The following is a 16,850-nucleotide window of genomic DNA, read 5'->3' on the forward strand; positions in this document are numbered from 1 at the left end:
GGCAGATCTCTGAGTTCAAGGGCAGCCTGGTCTATAGAGTGAGTTCCAAGACAGCCAGGGCTACACAGAGAAACCTTGTCTCAAAAAACAATAAACAAACAAACAAACAAAAACCAACCAAAGAAACAAACACTGGGGTGGACAGCTCTTGAAAAATAACACTGGGGTTTTACCTCCAGTCTCTACACACATGCTCATGTACACACATACATACACACATACAAGAAAAGAAAGAAATCTCCTTAGTGTGATTTTTATTTACACGGAAACAGGGCCACCTAAGCCTATCGACCCACTTCTGTTGAAGTAATTCTTATCCTGGATTCAGGATGTGCTATGATTCAGTTATGGGCCAAAGAAAATGAACTTCTTCCTTGACTCTCTTGGAAAGTCCTCGGAGGCTACTGAGCTCTTCCACAAGGGGCTTGGGCTAATGACTGTTCACAGCTGTCTAACAGCAAGACCTGAGAGCTGGCCACAGGGGGAGCAGCTAGCGTAGAGATGTGGGCGACCCTTCAGAGGACTCTTGACTCTCCATGCAATTTTGGCTTTTGGCTTTTTGCATCTTATCAAGGAATTAGATGAAGGCGAGTCCTGAGTAAATAACACATCTCTCTGTAGGACCCTGAGTTCACTAGGACCCCACTGGCTCACAGTGCCCTACCGCACAGGGCATGAATAATAATGATAGGCCGTATTTGCTAGCCTTCATCTGTCCACCTGGCAGGCTTAACTCACTTTCCAGTCTAGTTCTGAGAGTGAAACATGGCATTGGACTCCATGGAGTCAGAGAAACCTCCCCTTGGTGGTTATCTCCTGTGCATGGTGTGTGCGTGTGTGTGTGTGTGTGTGTGTGTGTGTACACTTGTGTGTATGCTTGTATTTGAATATACCTGCATATATATGTATGCAAACACGATTACATGTATAGGCCAGAAACAACTTTGATGGTGTGACCTCTCTATATATACACTTGTATTATTTCTCTTTATCTGTAGGTGCATATATGTTTATCTGTCCCAAAGAGTGGGTGTCAGATTCCCTAGAGCTGGAAGTAACAGGAGATTGTGAACCACCTGGCATGTGTGCTAGGAACTAAATTTTGGTCCTCTGAAAAAACAGCAAGTGGTTTTAATCAACCCCAAACCTGTTTTTTGAAATGATCTCTTACTGGTTTACGGGTTACCAAGTGGTCTAAGTTGGCCTGACAGCGAGCCCCAGAGGTCCACCCATCTCCACTTCCCCAGGGCTAGGATTACAAGTTCATTAGCACGCCTGCCTTTTGCGGCTTGGGAGCCAAGGGTCAAAGTCATGCTCTCACATTTGCAAGGCAAGCATTTACTCTACTGAGCCCTGCACCCAGCCCTCCGCATTTGTTTAACTCAAATCTGAGGTGAGGCTCCTCATGTTTCTCACTGCAATAACTTGGGAATCTATTCCTTTGAAATCTGTGGCTCTCCAAGGAAAGCCCTGGTATCACCAAAGAACTCAAGTGCAGACATTTTGAAGTCACAGTTTAACATCTGCCAATCAGGCGGCCTTCTGGAGCACACGATGTGTGTGTGTGTGTGGGGGGGGGGTTAACTGTGCCCACCCGTTGTACCAAGGTCAGTTAGAGCAGATGGATTCAGAGTAGAAATACAACCAGGCCTGATAGTGCAGGCCTGTGATCCTAGCAACTGAGGAAGCTGAGGCAGGAGGATTCAGGTTTCAGCTTTGCTGAAATTTAGTTCCCAGCTCTCTGCTTTCAGTTTCTGGATTTTCAAAGGCACGGAAGTCATGTGACTGACAGGTGCTTAACTTTGTTTTCCCTGAAGTTGGTCCTTGGATGCTTCAGAACACAGTGGGAGAAGGAAGTGTTGCAGGTAGAATTTGAAAATAATTTCTTTTTCTTCTTTTTGAATTCTTTGAATTTTTGGACATTGGTTTTGAAAATTTTATTCTCTGGGAACTTCCCCCTGATGTTCAAAGGTTGTATGCACTGTGCTGACGAACTCACAAATGAAACTCATAAACCATGAGGCTGTCAAATCTGAATGGTGTTTTCTTTCTTTCTAGCTGTCTCCGTCATGAGGTACAGCGCCTCTGCCTTTGGGTTTGCAGTAAGTAGCCTGAAACATTCTCACCATGATGAAGTTCTGCACGGTTTCCCCGAGCCCTGACTCCCACCCAGTGGTGGAATAGATGGGTGCTTCTGCCTCACAGATAGGAAATGGGCATGGAAGCCCAACTTCAGGAAAAACAGCTTCTGCGCAAATGAAAATGCAATTGAATTAAATGGCGTCAAGATGGGATAGTCCCCACGTATACATCCAGGGTGCACATGTTCTCTGAAGGAGTTGCTTGAGAGGATGTTTTGGGGAGCCTAGCCTCTCTGTGCCCTTCCAAGTTGCATGTAATCCTGACACTGGGGTGGTGCATAGTGCTGGTGTAGAAAGAGACATTGGAAGTTGAAATGGATTGAGGCTGCTCACAATAGAAGTCAGTCTATCTATAGCCCTGCTAAGGGGAACTGAGCTTTCTGTCTGCCTCCTGGTGAAAATAGGTCATTTCTTCATAGCCCTTCTAGAGAGGGCCAGCAGTAGTATAGTTCGAAGAATTGAGATGTGTGATGTCTCCAGCAAGCTCTTTCACCTCCTTGTTGACAGACATGGGGCATCCTGTACCCGGTCCCTGACCCACATCTGCCCTTTGTTGTAAAAGCTTAATGTTTGGAGGGTGTTGCTCTGAGACTGTTACAAATTCTTTTAAGAGTTTTATGAAGGATGTGAACTGTCTGGAAAGTTACACACGCACACACTGGTACCCAGAACGCAAACAACATGTGCACATATCCAGAAATAAATATACAACACATATACAGACAGCGAGATACATATACAATATATAAACATAGTTAGACATATACAACACATACAGACAGAGAAATAGAAACACACATAGCATAAGCACACATCATCCAGAAGTAAATACAGAGCATAGATACACACATCACGTGTGTGCACACGCACACACACACACACACTATATATATATACATACATACATATATATATATATATCCAGACACACATAACATATACACACTTAGAAACCCTTCTCTCTCTCTTTCTCTCTCTCTGTCTGTCTCTCTCCCTCTCATTCTCTCTAAAGCATAGAGATTTCTATACAATATCAAACTGTTGGTAGACTTCCTGAACGTAGCTAAAACAGTTTCAACGAGAGTCAGAATTAGAATTTTTTAACTTACTATTTTTTAAAATTTACTATGTATAGGAAAATGCCAATGCCATCTTGTCTGTTGTAGTATAAACAGTTTCACGTATCTCAGAAAATTGTACCTCCCATTCCTATCTCTTGTCCCATATCTCCATAGTGCCAGGACCCAAGGGCTCTGAGAACAGAGTCAATCATACAAGGGCCACAGCTCTGCTACCAGGGCAGTTTGTAATGCCCAGGGCTCCACCACGGAGTTCAAAGTGGCTGCAAGACGCATATAGAAATATGTAAACTCCAAGATGTTCATTCAAACTCTCTGGGTCACTGTGTAGTTCCCCTGTGTGTTCATGGTTTTGCCTTGCTGACTCTGGAGAGCCACTAATGTCCTGTCCTGTCTCCTTCTCTAGTTTGACGCCATCCTGGATGTGCTGTCCTCGGCCATTGTCCTCTGGCGTTACAGCAACGCAGCCGCCGTGCACTCAGCTCACAGAGAGTATATGTAAGTGGATTCTTCTTCCAGATGGGAGGAGCCTTAAATGAAAGCCTTACCCTCAGTCTTTGTTCTGATGTTGAGAAAAAGATGCAAGTTGTCTTTGATATTAGCTACTGCCTGTCAGTCACGTGACAGGTCTTCCCTGGGATAGTTACAGGGACATGTAGCCTTTATAATTTGCTCAGTTCCCTGATCTGGAGTCTGCAGTGAATATCTTCTTGTCTGTTTTTCTATCAGTCATTCACCTATTTGTCCATCTGTCTGTTCTTTCAACTGTGCTGAAAGTGTGTCCCATACTTCCATCCGTCCATCCATCCATCCATCCATTCATGCACCTATCCACACCCTGTCCATCCATCCATCCATCCATCCATCCATCCATCCATCCAGCTAACCACTAACCTATCTTCCATCTACTCATTTATCTTCCTTCCCTTCCTCCTCTGTCTTCTTTTCTTCTCTCCTTCCTTCCTCCCCTGCTTCCTTTCTCCCCACTTCTCTCTCCTTGGTGTCTCCATTTTCTTTCAGGGTCTCACAAATGCTAGACCAGTCCTTTATTACCAAGACGTATCTTGCAGTCAGATTTGTTGTTGTTTTGTCTGTCGTATTTTCTTTAATTAATAACTCAACACAAAAACTATTAATATTAATTTATGATGATGATGATGATGGGTTTTTTTGCAACAGGATTTCTCTGTGTAGCCCTATCTGTCCTGGAACACACTTTGTAGACTAGACTAGCCTCAAACTCACAGAGATCTGCCTGTCTCTGTCTCCCAAGTTCTGGGACTGAAGGCGTGCGCCACCACCTCCAACCTTCACAAAGTAAAGTGTTCTCATTTGTTTGTTTTGTTAAGTCTGCAGTGCCTGGTATTTCCAGGTCTCCCATCCAAGTACTAACGAGCCTGACACAGCTTAGCTTCTAAGATCAGACAAGATTGGGTTCATTCAGGGTGGTATGTCCATTGCTCTTTTAATTTTAAAAGACCTGGTATAAGACACACCTATGCACATAAAACATGCACAAGCACACATAGAAATTCAGCACCACTTTGAACATCACTACTTGCTAGCTCTGGGACTTCACCATACTTCAGCCCCTCATTTGGTAAAGTAGAAAAAGAAAACATTCCTCCTCCATAGGATTTCCATGATAGACACATATGTTCCTACACACACACGCACATAGATATCTGTATATGTGTGTGATTGCGGATACACGTGTTTGTACGTGTGTGTGTGTGTGTGTGTGTGTGTGTGTGTGCCTGTATGTCGGGACGTGCAGTATTGCCCCTGGCTTCTGTAGATTTCAGATGACTGAACATCAGTGAACAAATGCTCTTCTGTGTGGTTCTAGGGCGCCAGGGAGAAGGTGCTGAGTCAGTGCCAACACCAAACCAACAGGCAGAGCTGTATCTTCGGTGTTGGGAATTCAGGCAGTGATATATTTAAGGTTGGGTGAGATGAAATGTAGAAACTCCTAAAAGTTGACAGCATGCAGATTCATTAATGACAGCAAGAAAGCAGGGAGTTGGAGGGATGGCTCAGTTGCTAAAATCGCACACTATCCTGGCAATGGCCCTGAATCCACATTAGGTGGCTCACAACCCCTGAAACTCCAGCTTCAGGGGATCCAATACACTCTTCTGGCCTCCACCATGACCTATATTCATGTACATATACTCCCACACAGACACAGACAAACGTAATTTTAAAATAACAACACATGCCAAGTGGTGGTGGCACACACCTTTAATCCTATCACTCGGGAGACAGAGGCAAGAGGATCTCTGTGAGTTTGAGCCCAGCCTGATCTATAGAGTGGGTTCAAAACAACCAAGGTTCTTACACAGAGAAACCCTGCCCTGAAAAACCAAATAAATAAAATAATAGAATACATCCCTTAAAAACAGATTGAAAAGAGAAAACAAAAATCCACAAACCCAAGCTTCTCTGCACGTGTGCAACATTTGCTTCGATGGACATCATCTGTCTTCACAAATGCGAAGTATCAGATTTGTGACATCTAAGGTATTACCGTTGGGATCAAGTTAATCTTGAAAATAAGTTCATCTTTTGGTAAAAATACCTTAAGAAAAAAGGATAGTAGAAATTTTAATTTTATAAGATTTCAAATGATGATTCTGTAACATGAGAGGCGCTAATGTCCCCACCCAATTTATTAAGGAGGGGTTTGAGGACTTCAATAAAACTGCCATGAAGAATTCTAGAGAGCTTCGCTGTCCCAGGGCAAGAGCTAGGCACCATTTAGAGTAACATGCGACCCTGTTCTGCAGGTGTGTTGCCCAGTTGCCTTGGCTGCCCTGCGTTAACCTGATATGGAGATGAAGTGTAAGGGCAAAATGCACCTTAGACTCCAGAGAGTAAGAAGAATGTCTACAGTTTAATAATTAAAAAAAAAAAAAACACTGTAGGCTAGAGAGATGGCTGTGAGTGATGTACTCGCCAAGTAAGCATGGAGCCCTGACATACACACACACACACACACACACACACACACACACACACACACACACGCACACACACGCGCACTCTGGATGTGATGGTGCATCTGTAACGTGAACTGATAAGGAATGTCCTTGGGGCTCACTGGCCAGTCTGCCTCGCCTAGTCAGTCAGTTCCAGGTTGGTGAGAGACCCTGCCTCAAAAGACAACGGAGGTGGTGCCTGAGGAATGAAACCCAAGGTTGTCCTATGACTTCCACACATAGTCATACATTTGTGTGTGTACCCTTACATATATGCACACACACATTGATTGTGTGCTGACATCAGGTTATTTAATTGATAGTTGACTAAACTATTAAATTATTTCTTGTCTCTGTGTTTCTTTGGAAATTCAGAATTTTATATGGGCCTGGAATTGAATTTGGTCTATGACCATAAAGGGAAAGTGTTGTGCTCGCTTTCCCTCCATATCAGAGCTAATAATTCCAGATTTGAGCTATGTCTCCAAAAGAAGTTGAGTTCTGGTTTCTAATTTGATTTTTTAAAAATCTTATTTCCTTTCTGTTAAAAATGCTCTTTGTAAACCCTTAGTCACAAGGCTTCTCTGAGGCCTCAGAATCTCTGCGAACACTCACCAGGTGGCCTGCAGGTTTCCCCAGGCCAAGCTTCCTAAGAACTGGCTTTGCTTTTACTGTTTTCAATTTTAGTGTGTGTGTGTGTGTGTGTGTGTGTGTGTGTGTGTTCATGGGTATGTGTGTGCTTATGTATGTAAAGGGCAGAGGTCAACCTCAGGTATTATTCCTCAAGTGAAACACCTTATTTTTTGAGACAGGGTCTCCCTTTCTTAAAATTTAAAAACTTTCATTTCTTTTTTGAGATTATAATGTAGTTATGTTAGGACCTCCCCTACCTTTCCTTCCTTCCTCTTTTCCAGAGCTCCAAACCCTCTGAGAGCTCACTCATTATGGTAAATTAGCTGACTAGTTAGCCTCGGGGATTTACCTGGCTCTACCTCCCTGGTGCTGGGATACAGGAGTAGCACGTTTGGCTTTCTGAAGGAGGATTCTGGGAATAGAAATCAGGTTCTTACATGTGTGTGTGGCTAGCATTTTCCCAACTGAGCCATCTTACCAGTCCTGGTTTCACTGTTTTTAAAGATCCCCAGGTAGATGCACTAAAAACTGTGTCTGGATAACAAAAACGTGGAACACGTACACAGTGGAGTATTCCTGAGTGGGAAACAAAACAAAGCCAAACAACCAAAAAAACCCCAACCAACCAACAACCAAACAAACAAAAACCAATGACATCATGAAATTTGCAAGCAAATGGATGGGACTAGAAAAAAAATCATTCTGAGTGAGGTAACCCAGACCCAGAAAGACACACACGGTACGTATTCACTCCTAAGTGGATACTAACTGTAAAGCAAAGGCTAACCAGACTACAGTTCACAGCTCCAGAGAAGTCAGGTAGAAAGGAGGACCCTAAGAGGGACATGCAAGGAGGACCCCGGAAGAGGAAATAGTTAGGCTCTCCTAGGTGAACTGGGAGGGAGGGGGTAGAAGGGATGAGATGGGGAGGGAACACACAGGGATTGAGATTGCCTAGTGGGGGAAAGGACAGAGAGGGAGAGCAATGAAAGAACTATCTTGATAAAGGGAGCCATTAGGGGGGTTAGGGAGAAACCTGGTGGCAGGGAAATTCCCAGGAATCCACAAAGATGACATCAGCTAAGACTCCTAGCAATAGTGGAGAAGGTGCCTGAACTGGTTTTCCCCTATAATCAGATTAGTGACTACCGTAATTGTCAACATAGAACCTACATTCAAAATCATAGCCAAGCCCTGGGCTGATCTCCTGCTCTTCAGTTGGAGAGAGGGAGGAGGGATCGTATGAGCAAGAGGGAGTCAAGATCATGATGGGGAAACCCACAGAGACAGCTGACCCCAGCTAGTGGGAGCTCACGGACTCTGGACTCTCAACTGGAGAAACTGCATGGGACCAAACTAGGCCTTCTGAATGTGGGTGACATTTATGTGGCTTGATCTGTTTGGGGGGCTCTTACAGTGGGTCCAGAAATGATCCTGGGTGTATGAACTGACTTTTTGTAGCCCATTTCCTATGATGGAATACCTTGATGCAGGGGTGGTGGGCTTGGTCCTGCCTCACCTTGGTATGTCAGACTTTGTTGACTCCCCAAGGGAGGCCTTACCTGCTCTGAGGAGTGGATGCGGGGCTGGGATGGGGTGGAGGGGTGGGAGAAGGGGAGGAAGAGGGAACTGGGGTTGGTATGTAAAATGAAAAAAAATTTAAAATAAAAAAATTAGTGCATTAAAAAAATGTCTGTTACCCACAATGCAGTGGAGAAGGCTTGCCCTGAGAATCTTTGGGTGGTTGCTCATTGGATAATAATCAAGAGCTCACTTGGAAATTCCTAATTTAAGGATTAAGTGATACTTATAATCCTCCATATCACCAGCTTTAGTTAACATTTTAATCTCTGGTTAAAAATTCATGAGATCACAGCCGGCTGGGAATATATCTGCATATTAATGAACATAAGCAAGCATTGAGGAATACAGTTAGGAAAACCATCGGCTTTCAGTTAGTTTCTAGAGAGTAGTGTCAGCGGGAGCTGAGTTCTATCCACTGGCTTTTCTAAGAAGCCAGTTCTCTTACTTTTCTGATTGGAAATCACAGCTTCAAAGTGAACCTTGTGTTTGAAATTGCTGGTGTAGAAGGTAAATACCCGCTGGTCCTTGGTCATGTGGAAACCGGGTGTGTGATGCTTCTGACTCTCCATAGTGTGCTGCCTCCATGGTTTCCTTTTGCTGAATTAAAAAAAACAAAAACAAAAAACCTTACCAAGCTCATGTGGCTTAAAATTTGATTTACTTTCTTTTGTGCATAGGTTCACGCATGGGCAAGTGTACATGCATGTGCTTGCCTGTGCGTGAAAGCCAGAGGATAACTTTGGATATTGTTCCTTGGGAGCCACTCACCTTGTTAGTCAGGGAACCTCAATGGTCTGGAGCTCACCAAATAGAATCACCTGGCTGAGCACTGAGCCCCAGGGATCTGCCTGTCTCTACCGACCGTTTCTGAGATTGCGAGTGTGAGCCACCACACCTCATTTTTTAAAAAAGTATTCTGCAAATTGAACTCCTGTTCTCATGCTCTTGCAACACACATTTCACCCAGTGAGCCATCCTCCCAGCCCTCAAACGGACCCCTTCTATGTGTGCATAGCTCATGGTCGTAGACATATTCATGCCATTGTGAACCAGCCTGCCATCCTGCATAAATGCACTGATCTTAGCCCAAAGGGTAAGAAATAAGTCCCCTCACAGGAGAGATTCTATACCCATGGACTATTCCCATTTCTTCTCCCCCAGGCCCCGGTAACACCACATTACCTTCTGTTTTCATGACTCTGATTTCATTATATAACTCATACATGCAGCTCTACCGTGTGGTGTGAGCTGTCCTGGGGAGAAGAACAAATGTCTGTTCACTCCAGATATGGTGTGAACCAGTGAGAGCAATTGGGGTTTCTTACAGGAGCATGGCCAACTTGTGGATGACTAAGCCACCATGATGAAGACTATCAACTTGGAAAGCTCTTGAATCACCAGAGAGTCAATCTGTGAAGGTGTCTGAGAGAACCGGTCTAGTTAGCTGAGATGGGACGGCCCACCCTAAATGTTGGTAGCAGCATCCCATAATGTGGACTGCAGGCTGAGTTCCAGTGTCCGGGGCTCTCTGCTTCTGTGGGGTGAACACACGTCACCAACAGCCTTCATTACAGAGCATTAATGACTCTGTCTAATGCAGGCTTCCTTTCTGCACAGCGTCAAAGGTACTGAGAGTTCAAGAGGGTGACATGTCGTGCCTATGTGTGTCATGTGTGTACCATGTGTGTGCCTGGTACTCTTGGAGGTCAGAGGAAAGCATCAGAGTTCAAGGTGGTTGTGATCTGCCGTGTGTATGCTAGGACTCAAACCCAGGTCCTCTGGAAGAGCATTCATGGACATGTGACCCCTAGAGGACCGTGTTCTACAACACGCAGTTCTCATCACTGGGCTCTCCAGGCTTATCCGTCTTGTGGAGTATGACACAATTTCCTTGTCTTCACAGGCCGAGTAATATTACATGCGCTGTATCTGCTCCACACCCACCCACCAATGGACATTCCCACTGCTTCTGCATCTTTGTGGTCAGGACCCAGTCTGCTGTGTAACAGTGTGCCCATCTCTCTCAGAACCAGCTTTCGGTTTTTCTGGACCTACACCAACTGGGATTGATAGGCCATCCTTTTAAACTTTTTCCCCCTCCGAGGAAACTTCATACTGTTTCCCAAAGCACTATCCTAAAATCCTAACAATTAGCTTTTTTTTTTTTGAAAAAACTTCAAATTGAGTTGGTTAATTTAAAATTGGTTAATTTAAAACTAGATATAGTTTAACCATTTTAAATTGTGTGTGTGTGTGTGTGTGTGTGTGTGTGTGTGCTCCTGCATTGAGAAACAGCACATGAATGAGTATGATGCCTACAAAAGTAAGGAGCATGTTGAAGCCCTTAGACCTGGAGTCATGGGCAGATGGATGAGCAGTTCAGTGTGGGTGCTGGGGAGCAGACGCTGCAGGAACGGTGTGTGCACTAACTGCTGAGCCGCCTCTGCAGCTCCTATCAGCCTCCTTTGGAAGAAGGAGGGTGTGTCAGGCAGAGTTCTCTAGAGGAGCAGCATTGACCGGACGGACACGTGTGACACAGAGCGTTCACTAGATTAGCTTACATGGCATGAGCTGGGCAGTCCACCAGTGGCCACCTGCATGCTAGAGGGCTGAGCTGAGCACTGGAGCTGCCTGTCTGTGAAGTTGGATGCCCAGGGTAGTGACACCATTTTTTATGAAGATATCCCTTACACTCAGAAAGATGGGAACATTTGCTGGACCTCATAGCCAAGTTAATAATACACTTTGAGGTCACTTAGGACTCGGCCTGATAGCCTGCTGTCTACTTAGTCTGTTTAACTTGCCATAAAGGGAACAACGTAATAGCCAACCTCACTTCCCTTGAATTTCCCATGTTATCAGCTTTTACTGCCTAAGATAATTTATAGCTTTAATCTCAAATTATGTACTCTTCCATGCCCCTAACTCAAAGCACTCTCTGTATGTGTGTGTGTGTGTGTGTGTGCATGTGTGTGCATGTGTGTGCGTGTGTGTGCGTGTGTGTTTGTGTTATGGTTTTCATTTGCTGAGAACAACCAACAGGTTGGAAAAATCTTGTACAATAAATATCTAACATAAATATTGAAAATACCATGGCTATAACTGGTAGCTCCTTTTGAAGTCCTGGTATCTCCTGGGTGCTGTGGGGTCAGTTGAAGTCAGAGGCAGTGACTTAATCCTTTGTAAAGCCCTGTTAAAGGTGCTGGAGTGCAAAGAGCACCAGAGACTCTGCCAGAGGACCAAGGTTTGATTCCCAGCACCCATATGGCAGATCACAACTGTCTGTAATTCCAGTTCCAGGGGCTCTGACTCCCTCTTCCAAGAGCACCAGGCATGTACATGGTGCTTATCACACACACAAGCAAAACACTCCCATGTAAACATAAAGAAATAAATATTCCAACACCAACAAAGTTCTTTTTAAAGATTTCTATGAAATCTGCCTCCTTCCTTCTCCATGTAATTCTTTCTGTGTTGTTCAGTAACTGCAGAGCAAAGGCCTTTGTCAGGGACACTGGCAATAGGGACAGTTCAGACATACACACGAGAGACGGAATATAGACAAGCCAGAAACCACAAACTATAGACAGAAGCCACAAGAGAGAAAGGGAGAATTCAGACTTGGGCTCACTCTTGGTCAAATCCATTCAGGGGGTGTGCTGAGCTTTCTTTCCGTAATGCAACGCTGATGCATTTTGGTGGCCCCGAGTCTATCTTTCCTGCATTTCACCAATGCACCCCAGTCGGCCCAGTCCGGTGCGAAAAGCCCAGAAACTTTTTAATTGCTGGTCTTCAGTCCACACTTGCAAACTAAAGAAGCTGGAGTCTGATGCCAGCTGAGGAGGTAGCAGCAGACTCAGCAGCAGGAGGTGAAGCCAGGCAAGGGGAAGCCAGGCAGTATGCTGTTCTTTCCTGGGTCTTGGACTCCCTGGGCTGGAAGTGCTAAGTGCCTGCTACTCTGGGGGAGGGGGCTCCCACTCAGTTAATCCCCACTAGAAATGCCCTCACAGATCTGCCCAGGGGTGTGTCTCTTATTTGATTCAAGATCCCCAATAATCAAGATTTACCCTCACAGGAGACCATGGGTTTCACCTAGATTGAGGTTTTCAGTGTGTGCTTGGAGAGAAGGCAGAGTCAGGGAGCCGAGTCTGTTTGCAAAGGGGAGAGCCTTCAGATTCGTTAGTGTCTGTCCTGGTTTCATTTTGCGGCTGTGATGAAATACCTTAATAAACGGCAGCTGGGGGAGGCTACCGTCTCTTGTGTCAGAGACGGGACAGTGGAAGGGGCATGACCCAGCTGGCCACATCACACCCACAGCCAAGAGCAGAGGGATGTGAACACACACATTCAGGTGCTCATCCCCCAAAAGTGAAGTTATAGACAGTCGTGAGTGGCCATGTGAGTGCTGGGAATAGAACCTGGGTCCTCTGCCAACAAGAGCAAGCACACGTAATTACCGAGACATCTCTCCAATCCTCCTCATCTTCTCTTCTCTTTCACAGTGGAGGTCCCCTCCTTCACTGTGTTTTTGGGACTTCCCACATCATTTAACAATCAAGACAGTCCCTCACAGACATGCCCATACCCATACCGCAACCTGATCTGGGCAGTTCCTCACCTGACACTTCCTTCCCAGGCGACTCTAGGTTGTTTCAAGTTGACAGAATGAGTTGTCCGAATATCTAAATTGGGGGTGAAAGAGAACAGCAAGTGTGATGAGCAGTAAGACAGGCTAGAAGTCTTGATTGGCTCAGTAGTTGTTGGTGTGAGATGCTAAGGACCAGATTCTCTAGGTGTTTCTGTTGGTACAGATTTAGACTGATGAATGGGGTGGGGATCAATAGACAGGGATTTGCGTCTGACCGGGTGTTGGCTGGATGCTCTGTCTGGGATTGAAGTTAAAAAAAGGTTGGGGAGGAGATGCAGATAGCGAAACAGGTATTAGTGCCATCAATAAGGGAAGGAGAGGGTCCAAGAAGTCAGAGAGTGACGAAGAGAGGCGGGTACGAGGCTGGGAAGATGGCTCTGCCGAGAAAGTACCACCGTGTGTGGATGGGTTCAGAGCCCTGCACCTATGTCAAAACCCACATGTGGTCTCACACATCTGCAACTGTAGAGCTGCTGGTAGGCAGAGATGGACATTCACAGCTGTCTGAGAAGCCAATCTGGCCAATAGATGAGACTGTGGATGAGAGAGAGGATGGTGAGCTTGGCTGGGAGCCAGGGGATGGCGATGAAGTCGCTCAGAAGAACCACATGCTTATTTGTCCACTCACATGGTAAACTCCAATGCCAGTGAGTAGGGAGAGCATGGTGTGAAGGAGGACGTGGTTTCTTCTAGCTTGATTTATGATGGATTTTACATTTATATGCTCTCGTTCAGACATATTTAAGGACACAAAGGGGATGGGCAGCAGGATGACCAGACCTCCAGGACAGGGGCTGGGGACAAGTGAAGGAGGAAGATGTGTATTTCCTTCCAGGCATGTCCAACCCACATGGGGGCTGCAGTCCAAGATAGCTATGAATGTGACCCACCATGATATCACAAACTTAGCTGAAGTGGTATAAGAATTTTGTGTGATTTTTTTTTCAGTTACTATTCAATGGGGCAGTGCTTGAGTGATCAGCTTTATAAACTTATTTTTATTTATTTATTGTGTGTATGGTGTGGGGGGGTCATGCACATCCATGCCATATATGTGGGTGTCAGAGGATGACTCTGTGGTCCTTTCCTTCCACCTTTATGTGGTTGGTGTCTAAGTTAAGGTTTTTATACTGTGATAAAACACCATGACCAAAAGCAACATGAGGAAGAAAGGGTTTATTTGACCTTACAGTTTGTAGGTCATTAGTCATTCACTGAAGTCAAGGCAGGAACTTAATGCAGGAATTAGAAACAGGAACTGTTGCAGAGGCCATGATTCATCTTTCCTCCTTTCCTCTCTCTTTCTTCTTCCCTCCCCTTCCTTTTTCCTCTCTCCTTCCCTCCTTCCTTCCTTCCTTCCTTCCTCTCTCTTTCTTCTTTCCTCCCCCTTTCTTTTTACCTCCCCTTCCTCCTCCTCCCTTCCCTCCCTCCCTTCCTTCCTTCCTTCCTTCCTTCCTTCCTTCCTTCCTTCCTTCCTTCCTTCCTCTCTCTTTCTTCTTCCCTCCCCCTTCCTTTTTACCCCCTTCTCTCCCCCTTTCCTTCCTTCCCTCCTCCTTTCCTTTTTTCCTTCCTTCCTTCCTTCCTTCCTTCCTTCCTCTCTCTTCCTTCTTCCCTCCCCCTTCCTTTTTACCTTCCCCTCCCTCCTCCTTCCCTTCCCTCCTTCCTTCCTTCCTTCCTTCCTTCCTTTCTTCCTTCTTTCCTCCCTTCCTTCCTTCCTTTTTTTTCTAACATAAGCCAGTACCCTCTCAGTTTTCAGCCAAGACATTAAGATTCAACCGCAGCTGAATTCTTCGTGGCTGGAGCTGGCAGGTGTTTATGCTCAGGCATGCTTTGCCCCCAAGCTGACTCCCCTTCCACAGTACTTATGTCACGCTAATGTCTGAATTACTTGTAGGAAATGCCATTGCTGAGATGCACATAGACTGCCAGCCTCCTGCTAAAGCCTGCGCCGTTGCCCTTCCACATGTCGATGTACTTGAACCTGTTGATGTACTTGCTCCGTGCTTGATGATATCTCTCTGAAAGGCTCCCATGATGCCACTGGGGTGAAATCCGGCATCCATATCCAGCTTGGAAGCTCTCCCAGTTTAGTCTCCATGAGTTTGTCTCTCAGTGACACGATCAACACCCTCTTGCAGTCCCAGTGTCTACAGAACCCAGCTGGGCCCAGCCTGTTTTCTTATGGCTCCTACAACCACCAGCCCAGAGGAGGGACCACCCACAGTGAGCTGGGCTCTCTCACATCAGTCATCAATAAAACAAACAAACAAACAAACAAACAATAATGCCCCCCAGGCCAGTTTGTCGTGGTCGTATTCTCAACTGAGAGTCCCTTTCCCCAAATGATTATGATTTGTGCCAAGTTGGCATGAAACTACCTAGCACCTGTGAGTTCTGGGGATTAAAAGCGGAACTTCAGACTTGCAAACAGTGCTTTCCCCCACTGAGTCATCTCACAGACTCCCAAGAAACTAGTCTTTCACCCAGTGTGGCCCAGAGAAGCGTTAACTATCAACTTGACATCTAGAGTCATCCGAGAGGAGAAGTGTTAATGGAGGAATTGCCTAGGTCAGGTTGATCCACGGGTGTATCCATGGGGGATTGTCTTTATTGTTAATTGATGTTGGAGGGCCCATCTCACTGCTGGTAGCACCTCCCATCAGGCAGGAAGTCCTGCTAGGACCTGTACGAAAAAGCTACGTACGCTCGCACAAGTCAGCAAGCCAGAGAATGAGCTAGTGACAAGAGTCCCTCCACAGTTCCTGCCTTGAGTTCTTGCCCTGGCATCCCTCAGAAATGGACTGTGACCTGGAAATGTAAGTCAAATAAACCCTTCCCATGATGCTTTTGGCCAGAGAGTTTTGTCACAGTAACATAAAGGAAACTAGAACAGGAACCCTGCAAGTTTAGACCACTGCCATCCAGTAGACTCTTCTATGATAGGCAAAGAGGCAAGAGGCTAGGGATAGAGTCAGCCTTAGAGCGGTTGCTAAATATGCCTTATGCCCTGGGAACCCCAGCCTCAAAAACAAACAAGCAATATCAAATTGCAGACGAGAGAAGGGAAGCAAGGGAAGCAGGAGGTGCTGATTACAGAGGCTGAGGTGGTGGGGGACGTGTACTACATGAGACTTGGCAAGGCTGAACCACACTGGGAATTTCATGCCTGTCTTAGCCATTCTCAGCCCTGGTGCACCTTGTAAGGCCACGGGAAGGACAGCTTCCTGCTGCTGTCAGCTGCTAGGGCTACTGGGATGCTTGCCACAGAAGGTACAGCCTGGTGCTCTTTGGAAAGCCTCTGACATTTTACATATGAGAGCTGCACAGGTGGGGCCCCACCCAGGCTCCCCAGGCCCAGCTGTCTCCCCGGGGCCATCCGGCAGCTCCTTCAGAGTGAGAGGTGGCAGCAGATGGGGGGGCATTGCTCACTTCTACAGGCTTTCCTTCCTCAACTGAGTCAGCAACACAGCCCAAAGACACTGCTCTCCAGTTCCAAATGTATGTGCAGCTAGCAGGATGCTCAGCGTGTGTTGGAGCGTGTGTGGATCTGAGTGTTCTGAAATGGGTGTTCTTAGAGGTCTGGAGATGCTCCGTGCGGGTTCCAAGTGAAATAAACGGGGCACACCGGTTCATACCTGGGGAAGTAATGCTGCTCTCTTTTTCAATTTTCTGAGCAAATGACTTGGCGTAAGAACTCCCGGTTAACAGAATGGCTCCAATGGCGCCTGCCCTTTCGATGCCTGGCATCAGCTAGCCTGTGTGTGAAGTTTGGGAACAGCGCCAA

At 45.9% G+C, this 16,850-nt stretch overlaps 1 protein-coding gene across 1 annotated transcript in view; it reads left to right on the forward strand.

The window, feature by feature from the left end:
• Tmem163 (transmembrane protein 163) overlaps positions 1-16,850 on the forward strand; it is a 189,982-nt gene that overhangs the window by 121,670 nt on the left and 51,462 nt on the right. Inside the window, exons 3-4 of the mRNA XM_085688317.2 lie at positions 2,059-2,102; positions 3,627-3,718. Coding sequence (XP_085544443.2) covers positions 2,059-2,102; positions 3,627-3,718 — 136 coding nt within the window. The remainder of the gene's footprint in view (positions 1-2,058; positions 2,103-3,626; positions 3,719-16,850) is intronic.

The sequence above is a fragment of the Myodes glareolus genome, chromosome 5 (assembly GCF_982192425.1).
Source record: "Myodes glareolus chromosome 5, mMyoGla1.1, whole genome shotgun sequence".
In the NCBI taxonomy this organism is placed as follows: Eukaryota; Metazoa; Chordata; class Mammalia; order Rodentia; family Cricetidae; genus Myodes; species Myodes glareolus.